Raw genomic sequence first — 23,111 nt, forward strand, 5'->3', positions numbered from 1 at the left:
CTGGGAAGTTTATACTTTTCAAGGGGGAGGGATACAAAGAGGCGGACCTTGGGACCCCACCCAGTGGTCAGGAAGTACATAAAGACAAAAGGTTAATGTCTCAGACACCTGGGCTACCAGACTTGATCTTCTTAGAATGTCATCATCTTTACCTTAAAATGTAAAACCCAATGTACATAACTCCTTCAGTTTATATACTATTACGTTGGAACCTAGTTGGATTTAACATTTTATAAATTTGTAATTCTACAGTACCATGGTACTTATCGGGTACCACAGTGGCAATGTACTGTATTGGTATGGTTGTACATACAGTACCATATTAGATTTGTTAGTTCATACTACAATATAGTATATTACAGGCAGTACCATATTATTGTATGTGATATTAAGAGTTTCAATACTATGGTGTTAAATTAATGTTGTATACATACAATGGTACCATACTATATAAATAGTAACCATTATGTTACCAAAACATGTATAACATATTTTTGTCGTGTACTTTATCAACAAATAAGTACCATAAGTACCCTGTACCTCCAGGCTCCCTGGGTTTCCTCCGGGTACTCCGGTTTCCTCCCAAAGTCCAAAGAAATGCAAGTTACAAATTACCCGTAGTGTGTGAATGCGTGTGTGATTGTTGACCAGAAGTCCTACCACGGTCGTACAAATGGGTATAAATACAATGGTAATCACATTACCGTCCACTGTACCTAGTTGAACTACTGAGGTTTCTAGATGGATGGATGGAAACTGTGTTCCATGGTACATCTACCATCAGATTATCATGGTAGCTATACTAAGGTCAAATCCCTTATAGGCCCTAATAGAGTAATGATGTTTAATCCCACTCGCTGGCGTCACACTGACGATGTTGGTTGCTTTCACATGTTGCCTTAGAAAGCTTTTGTCTTTGCCACTGTTCTTGAACTTCTCTTGCTTACTCATTAGGAATGACAATCTATCCAGTATCTGGATTTGTTTAGAGCTGTTTTGTGATAATGTCTATTTGAACCATGCACTACACTGTGTTGATAATGACACTATACTGTGTGTGACTCATTCTGAATGCCACTGCATGTTGCACTAGACTTGCTGCACAATTGAAATTTCTGGCCATCAAAATATTGTTTTGATGTTAATTTGGTAATGTAATGGACGTTGGGACAGTGTCAGCATTAGGTTGTTTTTAGTTATAATTATGTTCTGTTGAAATGGTAAACAAGTACATGACGGCTGATTAACATACAGCGATCACCCCTGCAGCAATGTTGCAACAACAGTTTCAATACAATATTAATACCAAACTGATGGCCTGAGCCGGACCTGAACTCCAGGTGCTACTGTATGATGAGAGCACTGCGTACTTACTACTAGACTACAGTGGCAGAGAAGTGCAAAACAAAATAACAAATCCAAAAACAAAAATAACAAAACCCAAAACAAAATAATTTATTAAAAAACAGCAATGAATCAGAACAACAATTCAGATTAACCGGTTTGGTTTGCGAATGAAAGTCTTACCACTGATTGGATAAGACATCTGGCACTCAAGATGAGCAGTAAGATTATTGTCGCAAACTACACCTACTTTTTCTGGTTTGTTGATTCTTACCTCTGATTGGACAAGAGTCTCGTCAAATCAGCAATAAGAATTTCATTCGCAAACTATCCCTACATTTTTCTGTTTGTCTGAAGTGACGTTGTGTTTTCTGATTTGGTATTTTGTTTCCAGATTGATTTTGTTTTTATTTTTGGTATGTTGTTTTTGAATTTGTTATTTTTGTTTTCAATTTTGTTATTTTGTTTTTGGATTTGTTATTTTGTTTCCGGGTTTTATTATATTGTTTTTGAATTTCATATTTTGTTTTCGGTTTTGTTATATTATTTTTTAGATTTTTTTGTTTTGTTTTCGGTTTTGTTATTTAGTTTTTTATTTTCTTTATTTTGTTTTTGTTTTTTATGTGGTTTATTTTTTTAAATTGTTTGTTTTTCGGTTTTGGTATTTTGTTCTGCACTTCTCGGCCACCACGGTAGAACATACTGGTAATGCTACTAAATGTGCATACATAACAATGAGCAGCAAAAAAAAAAAAAAGCTATTTATCATATTATTAAATTAGAAAGCAGACAAAAGGATAGCGAGATCCTATCCGTAAACGCGTATTGTAATATTTCTGAAAGAAAATAAAACACAGAGGTAACATTACAAAACTAAGGCATGGCATGAGATGCACACGCTGTGTGCTGGAAGCTGTTTTGTCTGTCCTGATCTCTGGTCGGAATTCTAAACCAATTCCAACTAAAAAACAACCTAATGGACCATGGATGTGTTTAGATGTTATGCGAATGGATGTTAATGGGCATAATGTTTTAAATAAATGTTAAAAATGTGTTGGTTGGAGCTTATATTTGCAAAGTTGTGTTTGGGTTGTTTATTAAAAGTCATTCTATCTTACAACTACATCGCTAATTATCCAAAATTAGGGTTCTTGCTGGGTGGCCAGGAGTGCCCAAGCTGAAGCTTGAACATTTGATATTGGTTAAATGTAATGATAATCGGAAACATACAAGAGAAAAAGCTAGCATAAAAATATGACAAAAAACTAAGCCAAACGAAATTCAATGTAGCTTCATGGTTAAAGAGTTGCACTACTGACTAGAAGGTCCCAGGTTCAAACCCCAGCACCACCAAGAGTCCTCCGTTGAGCCCTTGAGCAAAGCCCTTAAGCCAAACTGCTCAGAGAGAGGTATATTGAGATAAAATGTACATTTCTCTGGATAAGGATGTCGTAAACGCAACCCCCGGTTTGCTACATTCAAATGACACTGAACCGCACAATAAACTAGACGTTCCACTTCCACGTTGTTCTGCAAACTAATGCGTCCATGATTTGTCCGCCCCTGTGGATGGACCTAGCATGCTAAAGCGAACCTTATTGTTTAACCCAGGCTGTTATGACGCATAGCAGTGTCACGAGCTAGGATTTGTGCATGCATTGTAATCAGCATACCTGTTCTTTATGACTGTTCCACTCGACTGCCTGGAATAAAAATCAGAGAGAAAAATCATCAGAGAATAAGAAAGAAAAAAAAAAGGAAAAAAAGTAATAATAATTGCCATTACAATCTGTTCTGTGAGTTGAGGAGTCAAACATTCAGCTGCTGTAATAGACTTTGCTAATTAGATTACACTGAAATGCATTAAAGTGATTCCTATAAGAAAATGACAGACTGCGGTTTCTTATAATAGAGAGAACGCGCCGAATCTACGTCTAGCGCGGATTTGACTTGTATTTCTGTTGAGGAGTGAATGAGAGATGCACAGTGGAAAAAGAAAGTGCACGCTGGTGTGTTTCGCGTGTGCAGACCTCTCTTACATGCAATGTGTGTGTGTGTGTGTGCTCATAATGGAGAGCCTAAAAAAAGGGGCTTGGAGTGTGTAAATGCATGCGTGAGCTTATTTTTAACCGTTGACCAGCAGTATTGAAGCTTGTGATTTAGTTTTTATTTCACTGCTCTAGCGATACAGAAGAAGAAAAAAAAAACACACAACAAGTTTAAACTACTGTCTGGGGTCCAGTTTGCTAAAAGCAATATAGAGTTAACTGCTAGAGAGAGTATTTAAAATGATGGCTCAACTGTTTTTGCTTTTCTCACACAGGCCAGTATATTAGTGCAGTGCAACACTGGCTAAAACAATCATCACGGCTATTTGTTTCTATAATGAAATCAGGATTTTTAATCACTATTATTTCAATTTGGGAAATTACTTTAGCGGAAAACATCCAAAGCATTCCTCTCCTTTGTATTCTGTATTCCTGTATCTTATGTTTAAACACACACATGCAAATATAAAGACAAACAAGAGGACCCTCGCACACTCTGACGACTTAGGGCTGATGTCATAGTGCTTGGGCCCTAATCAGTTCCCATTCAATTAACTAAACTAGTCAATACGAAAACAAATACATAATGTAACTGTATGCATCGAACTAACTGACGTTTTAAAGGTCCCATATTTTACTAATACTTTCACAAGTTAACACAAGTCTCAAAGTGTGTGAGTGTTAATGCTTCAGCTGGAATTACCCTTAGATAAGCTAATGATGTGTTATTTATTTTATTTTTTTCAAAAAACTCGGTTTCAGGTTTCTTCTCCTTCCAAATGCGACATATTAGTGATTACAATGATTTAATGAGCTACTGCCCCACCCGAGAACAGCAGAGCCGAACAACAGTTCAGGGGAGGGGCTTTGCTTATATAAGGGTCACATTAGGGACAGGGGGCTAACTAGCTTGCTTAGTCCCTGACCAATGCAAAAATGAAATCTAGTTGCAAGTAGTGATGAGCGTGCCCAAGGCCCTTGTGCCATCGCCCTGCCCGGGCACACCAGAAAGAGAGTGGGCGCAGGCATTTAAAGGGGACATACCAATAGCAGTATGACATCATCTTAGAATAGGGTAGTTTTATGTCAAGGCCCTTTAAAGAGCCCTGATGCTGGGAAAGAAAGCATAACACACACAATGATGGCACTAAATATGATGTCACAGAAAGTTATTAACCACTTCTCAGCATAAGTTCAAGACGCGTCACGGCTGTTCCTCAGTGAACTGAAATCAAACAGGCCCGGTTTGCTGACGACCCTGGAAATCCTCTAGAAGAAGTACATCAAAATCCATTGGGTGTGTCCAATAACCGACTTCCTTTAAGTAGAGCAATGTGAAAGTTGTTCAGCTCCATGAGATCTGCATGTGTACCGGGTTTGAGTTATGCACCAAAGCTTGTTTAAGGCCAGGTGCTCGGGCATCCCAATGGCAGCAAATTCCAACCTGTCTGACAATTAAAAAAAATTCCCGGATGCTGGAAAAATAGAATCTTTAGAAGAACAAGACGGCCTTCACACACTATAATGAAATAGGGCTGATGTCATGGTGCTGGGCCTTAATACAAAAAGACAACATAAAAAAAAGGGGGGGGGCATATTTTTTACGTTTCTTTTTTTGTTTGTTTGTTTTTTGTATCCACATACACACACACTGGAGAACCATCTGAATGCCTAAAAAATTAATTTTGCATAATAGCTTCGCTTTAATGCTTCAGGTTCAATAAAAGCTCATTGATCTGCCAGGTGATTAGGTATAATTTCAGCACAGTGGTATTGAATTCTCTAATCCGATTGTTGAGAAGGTGTTGATTTATTTTTTTTATTTTAAAGAAAACCAGACATTAGTGCTGAATGCAAGTTGCATACACATGGATCGGCCATAACATTAAAACCAGCTAGGATTTGGCGTGGCTCTGGCCTCGTGTGCTGTGGTGTCTGGCTCCAGGAGGTTGGCAGTGAGTGCTTTAAATGTGCTGTGAGTTGTAGGGTGTTCGGGTGCCTTTCTTTATCCTGGCCAGCGTTGACTTTACTGTATTTCGGCGATTTGCATTGTGCCTTGTCTTTTCAGTCGATTTGGATCAGACAGACTGGACAATGGTCCCCGCGGGCATGAGTGAGACTTGGGTGTCTGTGAAACTGTCGCTAGTTTGCTAATGTTGTTCTAATGTGTTAATAACTCTATAGTAAAAAAGCTCATTCGCAGGGACTCAAAAGACAAAGACGGAACATAATCTACACTTAATCCTAAGAATAAAATTTATTATTTTCTTAAAAAGAAATGTCTTTGGAACAGTCAGTAAGTTTTAACTTCCTGTTTTTTTTATTTTTGGCAGACTGGTGAGAGAACAGCTCTTCGTCCTGTAGCTGCTGTAACATAAATGAAAACAAAAACTAACTTGTCTCACAGTATTTCCACAACATTTAATGTAACTATAAACTGGTTAATAAAGCTGAAAAGAACTCCATGTCCTTCATATATTTATTCATTATTTTCTATAACAGCACAACATGTATTAATCCATATATTAATCCTGAGTCAAATTCATGTATCATGAAAACCAAAAATGTTTCTACATAAAAATCACAATTATATGTGCAGCTTTACAATGTGTGTGTGTGTGTGTGTGTGTGTGTGAGCGGAATAATAGCACAACACACTCAAAGATCTAAAATACGGCATCAAGGTCATTATTAGATTTAGTTGCTTTGCACTTGTTGTGTTTACATTTACTCGTTTGGAATCCGCTTTTATCCAAAGTGATGTTTAAGTGAGTCGAGGGCTGCGAAACAAGCCGACGCGTATAAAAGAGACGCAAGACCGAGTGTCCACTGGCTGACTGAGGGAAAGAAGGGGGATAAAAGCGAGAATATGCACACACACAAATACACACACACACACACACACACACACACATGAACACACACAAACACACACACACATACACATGAACACACACAAATACCCAAATGCACAAAGATCATAAACAATCGCAGACTAATCTTTAAGGCAAAAGACTACAAGTAAAGAACATCCTTTAAAAAAAATCATGAAATCTAAAGCTATCTTTGTCTATTGTGATATAAAAAAACTGACATTTATGTATGCAAATGAGGCTTTGTATAATGAAATAAAATACCTCTCATTTGCATATTTAATGAAACTAAAATTCTAGCCTTCGTATGAATTGTTTTTAGTATTTCATGTTGAGGTTTTTTCTTTTGTTTGTTTGTTTACAGAATATCATTTCGTACTTTAATCATAAAATATATCATATATCATAACTGTTTTAAGTAACATGCTGTTTTTTTATCTAACATAAGCACATCCAATAATGTTAACATTAAAAATGAATTCTTATTTAAACTGATATTTTTGGTTCCGAATATTATTTCAGTAAAAGATGTAAATATGATATTTCCACTTACAAGTATAATTTATAAGGTTTGTCAAGAAAACTGACAAGATAAATTAAGCATGATGTGTACTGTAAATCAACACACGAACACACACAAACACACGCTCACACACAAACATACACACACACACAAACAAACATGCATCTACACAGCTTTTTTCCCGATTGCCTTATATTTCTTATATTCTTTCATATTCCAGCACTTATACTGTATATATAATTACCTTTCCCTATATGATCAGGAGATAAGCTGACATATGTATGACGCAGATATGACATTATATACTGAGTCAGCTAAAAAAATGTATACACACTTTAGGGAAAGTAAAAGAGTATGATTTATATTATATTGATGTTATATTAATATAATCATATATACTGTATCTATATATAACATATAGCAATCAATTTAGTATTATACAAGTTTTTTTCTTTTTCTGAAGTGTGTATACATTTTTTTGGGCTACTATATATATAGTTTAACTTAAACGCCTTGAATGTGAATGCTTGATTTAAGTCAAACCAGGACTAAGTGTTCCCTTTATTTTTTATATATATATATATAGCTTAAAAAAATTAAGGGAACACGTATACATAATATATATATTCATTCATTTATTTATTTATTTATTTATTTGTTTGTTTATATATATATATATATATATATATATATATATATATATATAGAGAGAGAGAGAGAGAGAGAGAGAGAGAGATTTATATAAAATATATATAACAGGATGTAATCACGCTGAATGCATGGAGCTTTAAGTCGTAATAAATAATTAAATGTCATTATTGCAGAAAACCAGTGGGATTGAAACATTGTCCTGAGGAATTGAAATGTTTTTATTTTGGTGTTTTTTGTTCCCTTATGTCGAAAAAACAGTACTAGATGAAAGCCTTCACACACAAAGCCACAATCCTAAGGCTCCTCCCTTCTCGCCCATCCCGATCTGAATTGAAACCCCATCACTCCTGCCCTCCTCCATTCCAGCACTCAGAGCGCAATCGGCACAACTCAGGGCTCTCAATAATACTTTGACAGCTGTAGAAAATGGCCGCTCTCAGTTTGGTTGCTTCTCTGCACAATCTCATTACATTACGCCATACCCGCGCGCCCTTGAAAGCTCTTTTCCAGAGCATGATGGAGAATAGCCTAATGGAAAAGGCAGGGTAAATAGGCCAGGGTAGCTCGAAACTGAAGCAGGAGATTCATCAGACTGCATATTTAACATTACCTTATGAATTCCGTTTCCTTTTTCATTTCTGTATAAAACATCAAGGTAAAAAGGCATAAATGCTTGCCGTGATTAGGTCGCTCTGAAGGCTTGTGCTGTATTGTATCGCATTCGAGTTCATTATATCCTAATCATTATATCATCAGGATAGATCAGAAACGATGTGCAACCTTAAACTCAGCATTCGGTTTTTAGATTAGGTATGTCATGGTATCCACTTTTAAACAGATCGACACATCGCTGCTGTGCGAGAATTCAATAATCAGGCTGGGAAAATGCTAGAATATTAAATATACCTGCATAGAGTCCGTCCAAATGTATTCTCAGCATTGGTTTAAAATGAGTAAAAAAAATAAAAGTTATGCTTATAAAAAGCTTGCACTTAACCCTACAATTGAAATATTTTGTTTGTTTGTTTTTGTTTGTTTTAAATAATAATAATAACTTTCATCTTTATTCAGGAATGTGGTGGCTCACACTGGACAGAAGATTAAAAAAAGGAAAAAAAAGAAAAAGAAAAAAATTATTTGGGGATGGGGGTTTGGCTAAAAGCAGAAGGTCATGATCATTGGTACATATCCAGGAGCATCTGAACTGAGAGAGAGAGAGAGAAAGCGAGAGAGAGAGAGAGAGAGAGACACACACACACACACACACACACAGTACCAGTCTTCTCTAACCCAATGCATTTCTGCTGCTGAAGAGGACAGGTGAAAGAGCAGCTGAAAATGAACAACGATACAAGCTTTAATAAACTGACTGACACCTAACACCTCACCGGCAATTAGTCTCAATTAACACATTTTTTCTTCCCAACAGAATTAGAGGGCTCCCTCTAGAGGAGATGAATCATCACTAGAATGAACTACACTTCACTTTGATGTACTACAGGCGACAGAGAGCTCTTTCGGTTCGACAGAACAATAAAAAAAAAAAACACAAGGAAGGTATGGGATATTCATCAGCAACCGATGAGAGAGGAGAATAATCAATCACAAAAAGTCTGAGTCAAATTTATGGAAAATATATTTTAACAGAACATTTCAGGTGTAATGTGAGATTGTGATGAAATACGTGATAAACAAAAACAACTGAAAATGCAGCATGTCTATTACAAACAAATATACAGTACTGTGCAAATGTCTTGACCAACCCTACAGCACCCTATCTTCATATTAAATTAAATGATGGAGATTCGATAAAAAAAGAAAACAATGTGAATAAATGTTTTACTGCGACAGGCTTCAAAGTGCCTAAAGATGCAGGTTAAAAAATGTGCTGTTAATGTGACCTTAGATCCTTAGCAGCGACCTCATTTTCCCTCTCGTCTGTCCCGACCACTCAGCCTTCAGCATCACCATTACACTAATCACCGACCTGTTCATCTGTCATCATCTGCACCTGTTCCTCACTGGTTCCTGCCTTAAGTTAGATGATTTTTTTTAATGCTTGAATGATTCATAGGTCAGGTACAGGGACTAGACTAAAAATGAGAGACTTGCCGAAAATAAGAGCCAAAAAAAAAAAGGTCCTTCAGGAAGCCTGCAGAACTGTTCCTCAAGATTACCATGAAAAGTGCAAGAAAGTCTGGCTCTTTGGAGGGAAAATGTGAAAAAATGCAGGGCAGAGCAAGACCTTTGCACAGTACTGTACATCAGGCCCAATCCTCAGGGTTCAGAGTTCTATAGTTTTACTGCACTATTTTTTTACTAAAGATATTGGTTAATTTATTCATCTTTAGTAAACAACTTATTCCAATCAGGGTGAAAGTGGTTCTTGAGGAACTTCCTTTTCCATTAAGTCTGAATGTACCGCAATGCACCATGCCAGTGGTTCTGGTTCTGGTTCTGGTTCAGTATTGCCATTTCACCCATCAGCATGGAAGAAACAAGAAAACAAAAACTATGTTCACACAAAAGAGCAACCTACTGTATGACCCTGTTGTCTCAGGGATTAATTAAAACCCATACCGATACATTTCATACCAATACATAATGATAGAAACCACTTTTTTATATTAAACGAGACAAGAAGCACAAATGTATATGTCATGCTTTGAGAATCACTTTTTGCTCTTTGATATTTAGGGTATCTTTGGTATTCTGTTCTTCTTTGCAGCTTGTTGGAGGGATGGAAGATATTCACTCCTGTCAATCACAAGTGTATTTTTTCAATTCAATTCAATTTTATTTATATAGCGTGTTTAACAGTGGTCATTGTCTCTAAGCAGTTTGACAATAATGAAAAGAAAATTAGAAAGGAAAATTTATGGAAGTGTGTATGTGTGAGAGAAATGTGTCTAGATGATAATGAGATTGTCTTTGGGTGAAGGTGACAGTGGCAAGGAAAAACCCCCTGAGATGACGATAGGAAGAAACCTTGAGAGGAACCGGGCTCTACAGGGAACCCATCCTGATTTGGGTGATAACGGATAGAAATTATATAACACCGTGTGTGTTGTGCAGCTGAAAGTTCAATAGAACAGAAGTTATTTAAATTAACATGAACTCCAGTTCAGCACATGTATGTGGAATGTATGCGCGGTAATGTTTGTGGAAGAGAGCAGGTAGCGCTTTCTCGTGAGTTGCGCTGTCCTGTGCCGCTGCATGATCAGCAGTTCGAAAATTCATACTTGGCTGCGGAGCGTGAACTATAAGGGAAGAGAATTGATAGTAGGGATGGAAATCCCCAGGGACCTCGCGATACAATGTTATCACAATACCTAGTAGATTTGTATTGTGATTCTCTAAGTATCATGATTTTATTAATATCGTAATATCCTATATAATATCATATGAACTTGAGTAACATCCAATTCTTAATCCGTAGGGTTTAATATGATGTTGGCCATGCCCCATTTACAGCTATAACAGCTTTAACTCTTCTGGGAAGGCTTTCGACAAGGTTTAGGAGTGTGTTTATGGGAATTTTTGCCCATTTTTCCAGATGTTGGACGAGGAGGCCTGGCTCACAGTCTTCACTTTAATTCATCTCAAAGATGTTGTATCAGGTTAAGGTCAAGACTCTGTGCAGCCCAGTCAAGTTCTTACATTTAGGCATTTGGCAGACACCCTTATCCAGAACAACTTACATTTCTATTTTATTATACATGTGAGCAGTTGAGGGTTAAGGGCCTTTCTCAAGGTCCAACAGGGTCAACTTGGCAGTCATGAGAGTTGAACCTGGGACCTTCCTAACCATAGTCCAACGCCTTAACCACTGAGCTATAACAGACCCCAGTTTTTTTCACACAACTCGCTCATCCAAGACTTTATGGCCCTTGCTTTGTGCACTGGTGGGCAGTCATGTTGGAACAGGAAGGGGCCGTCCACCAAAACTGTTCCTACAAAGATGGAGGTATGCTGTTACAAAATGTCTTGGTATGCTGAAGCATCAAGAGTTCCTTTTACTGGAAGTAAGGGGCTGAGTCCAATGACTGAAAGACAACCCCACACCAGTTCCAACATGACTGCGCACCAGTGCACAAAGCAAGGTCCATAGGGACATGGATGAGATGGTCTGGTGTGGGGATGAACAGTTCTTCCAAAGAGAACAATCAGTTGATCACGTTCCAGAGCCCCTCTCCCAGCCTGCATGTCGCCATCCTGATAATCTTATATGATCCGCGAACATAAAGGAGCGTCTGTAAAACAAAGTTGCAGGAAACTTCACAAGGCATGGGACGGGAAGTTTGCTGTGCCTGGAGCTACGCTAAAACCAGATGACTCTAAGTAAACACCAAAACAAGGGTGTAAATCGGCGATCCGTTGAACAAAGTGGACAGTTTTACACCTTTACCCCAAGTTGAGGGGGGGAACCACCAAGTCACACTTTGACACTCTCGTTGACCTCCGGAAAACATTCCTTTCAATGAACAAAGAGGCATACGACATTAACACTACTTTAAACCATCTTTAGTAGGGCAAGACGTATAAACATATATTTACTCAGTATGTTTTATTTCTGTGTGTATGTTTGATTATTCTGCATAACTTTAAAGGTGTAATCAGCATTTACAAACTCCTTTTATTAGGTAAAGGAAGGAATAAGTGGGTAAGATATGTTATGTTTGATATCAATCTGAAGCTTGCTTTATTCAAAGAACATTGGTGAACACGGAAAATTGGTAGCATGAACAGAGCACATGCAAAATTACTTAAAAACTCCGGGTGGGCCCCATGTGACAGCCAAAACACCGGGCTAATGTATGCACAAAGGGGGGACCATGTGAGGCGTGGCCTAGCCCCGCGACCACATCCGATTAGACAAAGGCGCTGCTGGCGTCATATGCTTTTCAAGAACTCTCAACGAGACTTCGTGCCAGAACTCCAAAGTCCCACAACGAAGAAACCCTCAGGAGAAGCTCCAGAGTACATCCATTGGTAACCAGGCAACCAACATCTCACCGAAGGGCTTTCCCAACAGACGTCATCTCTACAACAGTGCACCAACCAATCGGCAACGCCGTGATTCCCATCGCTGAGAACGAAATATAACGCAAGTAAACCAACAAAGCTGCATACCCTGCTGAAAATAGGTGCTTGTTTCATAACTAAACCGTAAGATTAAACCCAAGACTCTGCTCTTGTGACTTTCGTTGATGTAGTAAACAGTACTAGAATAACTTCCTTCATTTTTACCTTCCAAACTGTTGTGTGTGTGTGTGTGTGTGTGTGCGTGCATTTAAGTAGCGTAGTTTCATGTGATATAGATTAGTCAAATAAATTTTTGTTTCTTTATAAAGAACTGTTGTCTTGGTCGTGTATTTTAAAGGTTAAACATTTGCCCAGATCTTAAGTTACCTTGCTCATAATTGCTAATTACTAGATTTTGACTTATCTTCGTCGGCCACGTGATAAGCAGAAGGGGTAAGATATGCTAAACTGTGCTAAATGTACTTTATAACTGCGTCGATAAAGTAAACATTATACATTTTGATTCACTTAATCAAATTAACGTCAATGATTCGATACACCTCTGACCCGGAGCTAAACACTTTATATTAATTGTGAAGAATGCGACAGTCATTCGTTGTCATTATTATGTAAACTCTACATATAGTGGTGTAGAATGCGTTGGGCATTGTGTCCAAATTAAAATGTCTACACTGGTGTAGAAGTACTTGAATGTCCTGACCTCAACCTGATATAGTTACAATTCTAAACAAACTTGAAATGCAAATTTATATTTAAAAATTATTTAAATAAATAAAAAACACAGTTTTAAAAATCGATTTTGGAATAAGTGTAGGGATATATGAATTGCTGCACAATAGAATCTCAGTATATACAGTAAGTGTCAATTTTGTCCCTATCTCTGACATAATGGACTGGTGTCCAAACAAGGAGAGAATGATGCTGTAAACACTAACTCTAGACACTATTTTATGTTTCCACTGGTTAGCACTGTGGCCTCGCATCTCCACAGTCAAGGATCTGACATTTACTCCTTGGCAGGTTTCCTCTGTGTTCTCCGGTTTCCTCCCACAGTCCAAACACACAGGGTGGGTAAGTGTCAATCCCCAAGTGTCTGCAAGATTGTTTAAATGTGTGTATGATTGTGTGTATGTGCCAATAGATAGGCACCCTTTCCAGGGTGTATACCCTGCCTTCTGCTCGAGATCTCCTGGCATAGGCTTCAGGCCGTCTGCAACCATGTATTGTACAAGATAAGCGGTATAGAAGATGAATGAGGAAATTAATAAATGTTTCCACTGCCTGGTCCAAAAAAGTAAAATGCGTTCAGAAAAAAATGACAAATTATCTCATTTAAGCCCTTTTACGAATATCGACGGCAGAAACGAAGCTATGTTTAATAATAAAAGTGAGAGCATTTCTACACACAAAGTGACAAAAACTCACAGGACTGGAATTCATGCGGCTGTGTGTTTTGGGGCAATGGACAAAAAAAGTCATGCGTGTCAAGCAATGGGCGTGTCAAGGTAAGGAAGGGAGCGCATGAAGGGATGCCCCATCATGCATAGCGCCCACTGTACAAGCCTCTGGATTGTTGACTGGTTAGGTCTAGGCTCAGCAACGTTGTATGGCAATAAACTGAAGTCAGCAGACGACCTGAATGTACTAAATGACCAGGTTATCACATATATGGAGTTGCCCGTTATGGCACGATCATATTCCAGGACTCAGATTGTAAAAGAGAGGCTCTGGGAGCATGAGGAATCATTTTCACACATGAACTGGCCAACACATTGTGTGCTGTAAAGTCGATTGCACAAAAGTATAAGAATGTACAATTTATTGTTGGTCAGGTGGTGATGTAATGTAATGTTGCCATGAAACAACATGCAGGCAAGCATTTCGCAGTATGTCGTACACTATACTTTACAATAACACCTGCATGGATTAAAAGCACTCGTGCACAAAAGTCAGGAGTCAGTATGGGATAACGCTGAAGGCGAGTGTGTTCAATCTATCTGCAGTTTTGGTAAACGCCGATGGCCTCCAGAGCTTTTCTATAACATTGCTAGTACTCAGAAGGGCACAGCGCACCCCCATCCCCCATCTATACTGGAGACTGCCCTTTGCGATTCTCATACACTCCCTCCATTCTTCGCCCCAATCACCTCCACCCCTCCCTCTCCTCAGATACCCGGACAAATCAGCTTATTTCATTTCTTTTCCATTTCCCTTCCTTTTGCATGCAGAAGGCACATCTCTATCTCATCCACATCGCTACCATTTACAAACCTAATACTGGGAATAGTATTCAAAAGCCTGTTTGGTCCTCACCAAGATTTAAAACCATGCCACATCAGCGTACACTACATTAAAAAGCTATTGTGTACATGATTTGTGGATTCTGTATTTGGTATTCCATTTTTAGACTGCGGTTTCTCTAAAGATTTCTCCCTTACTTCAGCTCAGGGAGTTTTCCCTCACCGGTGTCGCCTCCGGCTCTCTCGTTAAACCTATGCCGTACGGATTTCCGTAAAGCTGCTTCGTGACATGATTTGATCGCTGAAACATGATCAGTGATCAGAGCGCCAGCATTTCCACATCACACTTTCACAGGGCGCTAGAGCTGGGCGTTGTGACGATAACGATATTGTGATGTCGCAATACTCTAAAAATTATATTATACAAATTATATATAATATTTCACGTCAACATTAATGTTAACTGTCTGGATTGTCTCAAACACCTCTTATTTCTGTAATGACTTTTGTACTAAAAGTATGTAATAAGCACTGAAATGCTGTGCTTTTGTGTACAAAGCAGCTGCACGGTGGTGTAGCGGTTAGCACTGTCAGCTGGCATCTCCACATTCTAAGTTCGATTCCCACCTTAGGGTCCCATGCTTGGTGGGTTTCCGCCCACAGATTAGGCTAAATCGCCTGTAGTGTGTGCAATGGGTTCAGGGTGTACCCCATGACCCTGTATACAGAATAAAGCGGTATAATAAACAGATCATACAAAGCAGTAACATTTTTCCCCTGCGCTATTTTTTTGTTTGACACTCCCATCCAGTAGGTGGCGGTAATGCACAAATGTAATGGTCTTGCAAAATGTGAGTGTTTGTGGTTTGTATCTATTCTGAAGTGATAACTGATCAATAAATTTGATTAATTGAATTGACCAATAAGATCAATTACATTCATAATTAATTCACTGTGAGGTCCAAACCAGCTCAGGGTCCTGTGTACAGTAAGTATAGCCAAGGGGTCTGTTATTGATTTGTTTTGTTACAGTGCTGTTAATCAAAACACATTATTAATCAGAATGAATAAAGCACTAACTCTATCTATAGATGATTCTACGGGAATCATCAGGGACCACCTGATACAACATTATCACGATATTTAGGCGCAGATTCAATTCGTATTGCGATTCTATTCTATAAGTACCGTGATTTTACACACAAAAAAAAATCCAGATATTCAATCCAATATTATTTTAGATATTTTAGATTTCTAAACAAACTTAGCAAATAATTCGCTTCTCCCACACAGGGTAATTTGGGTATCCCAAAGTGCACCACCTGCAGGATTGTAGAGAAACTGCAGCATTTTACTATCTCACATGCAAACATAAATACATCAAAAATGTATTTAAAAAAAATATGTTGGCGATAAATGCATGGCCACACAGTAGAATTGCAATACGTAACTAAACTGATTATCGCCCTGTCTCTACTACTGTACATATAAGGCTTTACTACAACAGTACAATCTGCATTGGAGTTGAACAGCTTGAATGCAAACCTGAGTAACTCAAAAACACGAATCAATAACATCTATTTAAAATAATTTTACATTTTTTATTAAAAATTATTTTATTCGGACAAATGAGTTCAAGAATAAAATGCTTGACCGCAATAATTTCACTAACAGCCAAAACATTTCACCAAAACACACACAAACCTATACCAAGCGCTGTTTAGTATCTCTCTCTCACTCTTTTGTGACTCACACACAGACACACACACACACGCACACCTGCACATCATCATTTTGCTTCTGAACATTTAGATAGGTCAGTTTCCCTTATAATGATGTCACGTCTTGTGTTCATGTGGGCCAATCTCAGTCTCTCCCCAGCCATTTCTGGCCTCCTTTAGAAGGCCATGCGTACCGATCCCCCTGTGAAAATGGCCGGTGGGACTGCGTCGTCAGAGGCCAGATGAATATTTCTTCCTTCGGCACTTTAATAATGAAGGCCTAGGGAGAGGGTCCATCCACGTAATAAGAGCCAAAGTGGAGAAGCCATAAATCTTCTGACGGACCCACACACAGTGTCGGGCATTGCTGTACAGCCCCGAATGCACATCCTGATCCAGACTAATACACACACACACATGCACACACACCATACCACAGAAGACCATGCTAGTGAAAATGTGGAGTGCACATGCACAATAAAAAATATATTGTTTTTAGGCTGCGGCTGTAAAAGCAGAAGGAGCAGGTGTTAAACTGTTTTGACTAAATAGGCTAGGGAGACGTGTTTTTTTTATCACAATATTGAGTAGATCCTTTCAATCAGAAACGGCCTGTTCAGTTCATGAGTCTGCACGAAAGCCTAACTAATGCTCAAAACACACGCACACAGTAAGAGCCAACTCAGATTGGTTTTATCCAACGGGATGTTGGTGTGCATGTGCGAGCAGGGCTTTTAAAGACCAAAATATATCAATTTGAGGTTTTTTGACGTCGGAGTGTTTGCTTTTAACAAATATCTTCAAGTGGGTTATTGTTATATGCACTTTTCCGGGGTCTTGCGCAACAGCACTACTTAAGGTTGCAAGAAAAAATACACAGAGAAATCACAAGCTGATTTCTTTCTAGTCCCGTCTTAGTCTGTAGATTCATCATCTAGCGTTCAAGTGAGTGAATGGGATTGGATCTTCATCTACGCTGATATGAACCGATATACAGTATGTATCATACACACCAATCAGCCGTAACATTAAAACCCAAAACATTAACACCCAAAATTGTGTAGGTTCCCCTTGTGCCACCGGGGCAGCTCTGTCCCTTTAAGGCATGGACTTGCTTGAACTCTTTCCCTGCTAAGCCCCATAAACAACAAGCTGTGGTGCACATGGTGTTCTGGTACCTTTCTGTATAAAATTGTTCAGGAACTTGCACTAAATTGGCTTTTCTGTGGGATCAGAACACATTTACATTTGGCAGACACGCTTATCCAGAGCAACTTAAGTTTTTATCTCATTATACACCCGAGCAGTTGAGGGCTTTGCTCAAGGGTCCAACAGGGACAATGTGGTGGCCGTGGGATTTGAACCTTGGACCTGCTGAACCATAGTCTGATGCTATAGCCACTCAGCTTCCCCTGACCCCCTGATGTTGCTGACAGGCATACATGAGCCTTGGGTGGCCATGATCCAAACTAAACAGAGTAGGTTTAGAATTGTAGCAAAGTGTGGAGGAAAAACTGGGACATTCAAAAAAAATTGGATTCTTACAGACTCGCAATACAAATTGAATCAGCACCTAGGTATCGTGAGAATATATATATTGTACCAGGCAAAGGTTTGGACACAAGTTTGGATTTATTTTCTACATCATAGAACAATACTGGATTTCTTGGCAAAACTATATAAATAAGGACATATTGCATTAGACAATTTTATAATAACAAGAACAACAACAACAGTCAGTTGTTATTTTAAAACATGAAGGTCAGCTGTTCTGGAATAGTTCTCATGAGAACAGTATGTGCAAGTGCATTTGCAAAACCCATCAAGCACCATGATGAAACTGGCTCTAACGAAGACCTTCCCAGGAAAGCAAGACCAAGACCAAGTTCATTTCGAGCTGTTATGAAGGCTTTACAGAGCATACGTAGGGGACACATCTCAATATCAACTGTTCAAAGGAGATTACTGTACATCTTGGACACCTTCGGCAATGTATAAGGAAATAAAAATCAGGACCATGAAAAAGACCATGGACCATGGAGTGTCCAGCCTCTGGTATGATAGTTTGTGACACATCATTCTCTTTCTGCCATTACACCACCCTAATAAACAGTCACTCTGATTTACATTTAACCACCTGGAACCAACACTGTACCGCAATCTAAACCATACAGTAGGCGTGCTGTTATACAGTACCACTCTCATCTAAGCTGCACCTGAGTCAGGTTTCAGCAACGCAACACGCTGCATGCGCTCTGCACACGCTGATACAGAACTCAAGTTGCGTGTGGTTCCGAGGAGTAAAGGTTCTCTATGAGGTACCTTAACACCAGCGTGATGAATGACAGTCAGTGAGGTAGGTAGCTTTGAAGAAATAGGTCATTGAGCTAAAAATACCACCCTCTCTCTCTCCCTCTCTCTCTTCATTCTGAAAACAAAGAAAATATCTGTCCGGAAAATAAAACGTACTGATGGGTCGGATGGCCTACCAGATTTTTTAATTAATAAATAAATTAATGAATTAATTAATTCCGAACAGTACTCCAGATCAGAAGGCAAGGGGCAGACGGAGGGATTGATTAAAGGATGCAGTCAGGAGAGCACATGATGCACTTTTATATATAAGAAGTTGTAAAATATCGCTATCACTGATGCGAAGCAGAATCACTACTAGACCCATCAACTGGTAAAAATTGCTTCAGATTCATGCCAGAGCCTGAATGGGAGGGAAACCATAAGGCCATGCAAACAGATGAGCAAAAACATTATAAATAATAATAATAAAAATGCAAGATAGGAGTGTTTGGGTCTGATGAAAAGAAGATAGGAAGAAGGAACAGTGACAATTAATTCTGTGGAAAAAAACTTTTTCAAATGCTGCAAATTTTTGGACATGTCTGTTAACTCAGGAACATTTCATCTCAGTCCACCAATCCCACCAATTTTATCATTTAAAAAACGTATATACATATACACAAGCATATGTCCACACCTGACTGATCACACCCATATGTCCTTTTTTGAATACGCCATTCCAGATGTAGTCGCCCCACCTCCCACTATCTCATAATAACCTCCCCTCCTCCGCCTTTCCACTACATTCGGAAGTACGGCTGTGAGGATTAATGCCTGTTCAGCCACAAGAGCATTAGTGCGGTCAGCCACCGATGTTGGGCGAGGAGGCCTGGGGTTCGGTCGGCATTGTGATTCATCTCAAAGGAGGTCAGGGCTCCGTGACACTTAAGATCTTCCATTCCAACCATGTCTCTACGGAGTGCGCTTTGTGGACAGGGGCATCGTTATGGTGGGACAGGTCCAAAAGAATGGAAGTCCTAATGTTAATGAATACAAATATATTTTAGACAATCAAGTACCTCCAACAGTTTATGAGTTTGACAGTCAGTTGTTCACATAGTTTTGGGTATATACAGAAAGTATAAAGAAAAAATGTTGTACAGTATATGGTGCAAAAGCTGGATACCAGCAATTTTTGATTGTTTAATAAATATAATCCATATTCTATGCTTCTATTTGTTGCTGGGGTTTTTTTTTTTGGTATTTTGGTCCAGCGCATTAGGCGACAAATGTTCCCCAGCGCTACCATCAGTCAGTCCTGTGTCATGCCAACAGTAAAGCATCCTGAGACCATTCACGTGTAGGCTTGCTTCTCAGCCAACGGAGTGGGATCACTCACAATTTTGCCTAAGAACACAGTCATGAATAAAGAATGGTACAAAACCATCCTCCAAGAGCAACTATTTCCAGCCATCCAAAAGCAGTTTGGTGAAGAACCATGCCTTTTCCAATATGATGGAGCACCTCACCATGTGGCAAAAGTGATAACCAAGTGGCTCAGAGAACAAAACATTAAAATTTTGGGTTCATGACCAGAAAACTCCCCAGACCTTAATCCTGGAGAGGCGGACAAACACCCACAAAGTTGTTGGACATCATGCCAGGGCGAATTGCAGGGGTCTTGAAAACGAAGGTAAAATAAACCTGGAATACCATGATATATAATAAGAATATATCAATGTAATGGTCATGGTGTGGCGGCATGGTGGCTTAGTGGTTAGCACTGTCGCCTTGCACCTCCACGGTCCAATTTGTGGATTGTTGAACATAGTCCTTTGCTGAGCACTCATTATTCGCAAATGAGCAGTTCTGAGCAGTTTTATCAAACATACCGGCGTCCACTAAATTGTATTGGCGTCCACTTAATTGTGGCACAATCATTAACGCTATCATGCGACCACATATATTTTGGCACCCCCTGCATGGCGACACAGTGGCTTACTGCTTAGAACTTGGGTCCGGGTTCGATTCCTGCCTCGGGGTCTGTGTGCGTATGGAGTTTACATGTTCTCGCCCTGTTTGGTGGGTTTCATCTGGGTACTCCGGTTTCCTCCCACAGTCCAAAGACGTGCAGATTGGGCATTCCCAAATAGGTAGTATATGAATGTCGACTGAAGTACCTACTAAAGTTGTAAAAATGGGAATTAATACCATGGTGGTCGCCACTGGCCTCCACGGCCCCTAGCTGGACTACGGAGGTCTCTGGAGGATGGATGGAGGGATGAAGGTACTTTATATGAGATCTGTCTTTTTATTTAAAAAATAAAATAAAATAAAAAATAATGCATATTAACAAAAAAATGGGTTGATCAGACTGAAAGAGCAAAATCTCCCTCTGTGTCTCTCTGTCTCTCTCTGTGCACAAAGGATCTGAGTGGAAACTTGACGGAATGTGAACTGATGCGTTTTCAGTCCTAAGAATTCAATCAAAGCAGCAATAACAAGTGGATGCGCTTTTCTCTTTCTCTCTTTCTCTCTCTCTCTCTTTCTCTCCTTCTACCTCTCATTCTCACATCAATCTCACATTCATCACAGATAGGATTCTGGTATTATTATTATATTTTAATTATTATTCTCGAGCGCGCGCCGGTTCCCCGGTTATTTCCCTGAACAAATGAGGAGCATCCTTTCAGCCGGTGTGACTCTCTGTCACACACACTCACACACACTCACACACACACCGATCCTCCGGGTCACGTAATTTCTCACTTTAACATTCCAGCATGTCGACTATAAATATGCGCACCTTTATTTATAACCGCAGGAGCGCGCGCACGCACGCGCCGGTGCGTCTCTATACGATTCGCGCCATCCCATAATAAGCCATGGCTCGTGCCATCAGTTCCATCATGCTATTTTTATACGCGAGCGTTACTTTTTTTTATGATGTTTGATGAATGTCAATGAGTCCGGAAATCTGGATTTTTCTCTTTTTTTCTTCTTCTTCTTTTTTTTTTTTTTTAAAAAGAAAGCTGCTGTACTTACGCTTTCGGAGGGTTCTGTACGGCTGTGGCCATGTCTGAGTCGGAGTGAGAGAATGTGGGAGAGCTGCAGATCCCCGGGATTGTACATCCAGCTCCTAATGTAAGCAGCAATTTCAATTTCATTCATTCTCTGGGGCTGCGGGTGCAGCGGCCAGCCAATAGGAGCGCAGGAGCGCCGCACGGGGGCTCATGGGAAATGAAGTTTTAAGAGGAGGCTCTGTTAAAGCGTGGCACGCGCGTGTACTACAACAACCGGCATGATATAGCGCGCGCGGTGCAACAGTCCCGCGCGCAGTCCCGCCTTGGAGCCGAAACACCTTACTGTACTCTGTGTGTGTGTGTGTGTGTGTGTGTAATGTATTATTGTTATTTGCTTCTTTGTGTGTGTGTGTGTGGTGTGTGTGTGTGTGTGCTTGCTTGCCACTCCATGTCACATATTTGTAGTTATTGAAAATTTTTGGAATGTGTGTGTGTGCTTAATGTATTTGTTGTTATGTGCTTCGTGTGTGTGTGTGTGTGTAATGTGTTATTGTTAGGTGCCTCTTTGTGTGTGTCTGTGTGTGTGTGTGTGCATGTTTTTGCTTGCCACTCCATGTCATAAATTTGAAGTGTAAAATGTTATATATGTGTGTGTGTGTCTGTATGAAATGTATTATTGTTATATGCATGTGTGTTTGTTTTTATGGATTGTTATATTTCTTCTATATGTGTAATTACTGTTTAATGCGTTCTCTACCTTTTGCCATATTTTTTTGTTATTGTAAAATGTTCGATTATGTGTATTTGTGTGTGTGTGTAATGTTGGATTATTGCTGTGTGGGTGTGGGTGTATGTGTGCTTGCATGCTACTCCATGTTACTGTACATATTTGTAGCTATTGTAAAATTTTGGCTTGTGTGTGAGTGTATGTGTGTGTGTGCATGTGAAGTGTCTGGATTATTTCTGTGTGTGTGTGTAGTTTCTAGCCATTTGGAGTCACATAGCTATGGTAAAATGTTGGATTTTGTGTGTGTGTGTGCTGTTATATTTAATGCAGTAAAATGTTGAAATGCTGGATCATGTGCTTTTGTGTGTCTGTGTGTCTGTGTGTCTGTGTGTGTGTGTTCGGTTTTAGCAGTATTGTATTATTTGCTATATCTGTATTATATAGGCCTAATGTAGCCATCACATGTGTGTGTGTGTGTGTGTGTGTGCGCGCGCGCGCGCGCACTGGTTTATGCTTTGTCTCTTTATGCCTGTGCAGTGTATTGAGTCTGCTGTAACTCACTGGATTCTATGGCACCACCTGGAGCAGACATCTGGAGTAGCATTAGATGCCAACACAGG

General features: G+C 39.4%; 1 protein-coding gene across 2 annotated transcripts in view; it reads right to left on the reverse strand.

Annotated features, from left to right (window-relative positions):
- Window positions 1-21,908, reverse strand: part of dpf1 (double PHD fingers 1) — a 60,280-nt gene extending 38,372 nt beyond the window's left edge. Inside the window, exons 1-2 of one of the 2 annotated variants that reach the window (XM_053507587.1) lie at window positions 21,787-21,908; window positions 3,018-3,047 (exon numbers count right to left, since the gene is read on the reverse strand). In XM_053507587.1, coding sequence (XP_053363562.1) covers window positions 3,018-3,047; window positions 21,787-21,908 — 152 coding nt within the window. The remainder of the gene's footprint in view (window positions 1-3,017; window positions 3,048-21,786) is intronic. The other variant, XM_053507588.1, reaches the window with a different exon arrangement.
- Between the last annotated feature and the right edge of the window lie 1,203 nt (window positions 21,909-23,111).

Source organism: Clarias gariepinus, chromosome 11 (assembly GCF_024256425.1).
Source record: "Clarias gariepinus isolate MV-2021 ecotype Netherlands chromosome 11, CGAR_prim_01v2, whole genome shotgun sequence".
In the NCBI taxonomy this organism is placed as follows: domain Eukaryota; kingdom Metazoa; phylum Chordata; class Actinopteri; order Siluriformes; family Clariidae; genus Clarias; species Clarias gariepinus.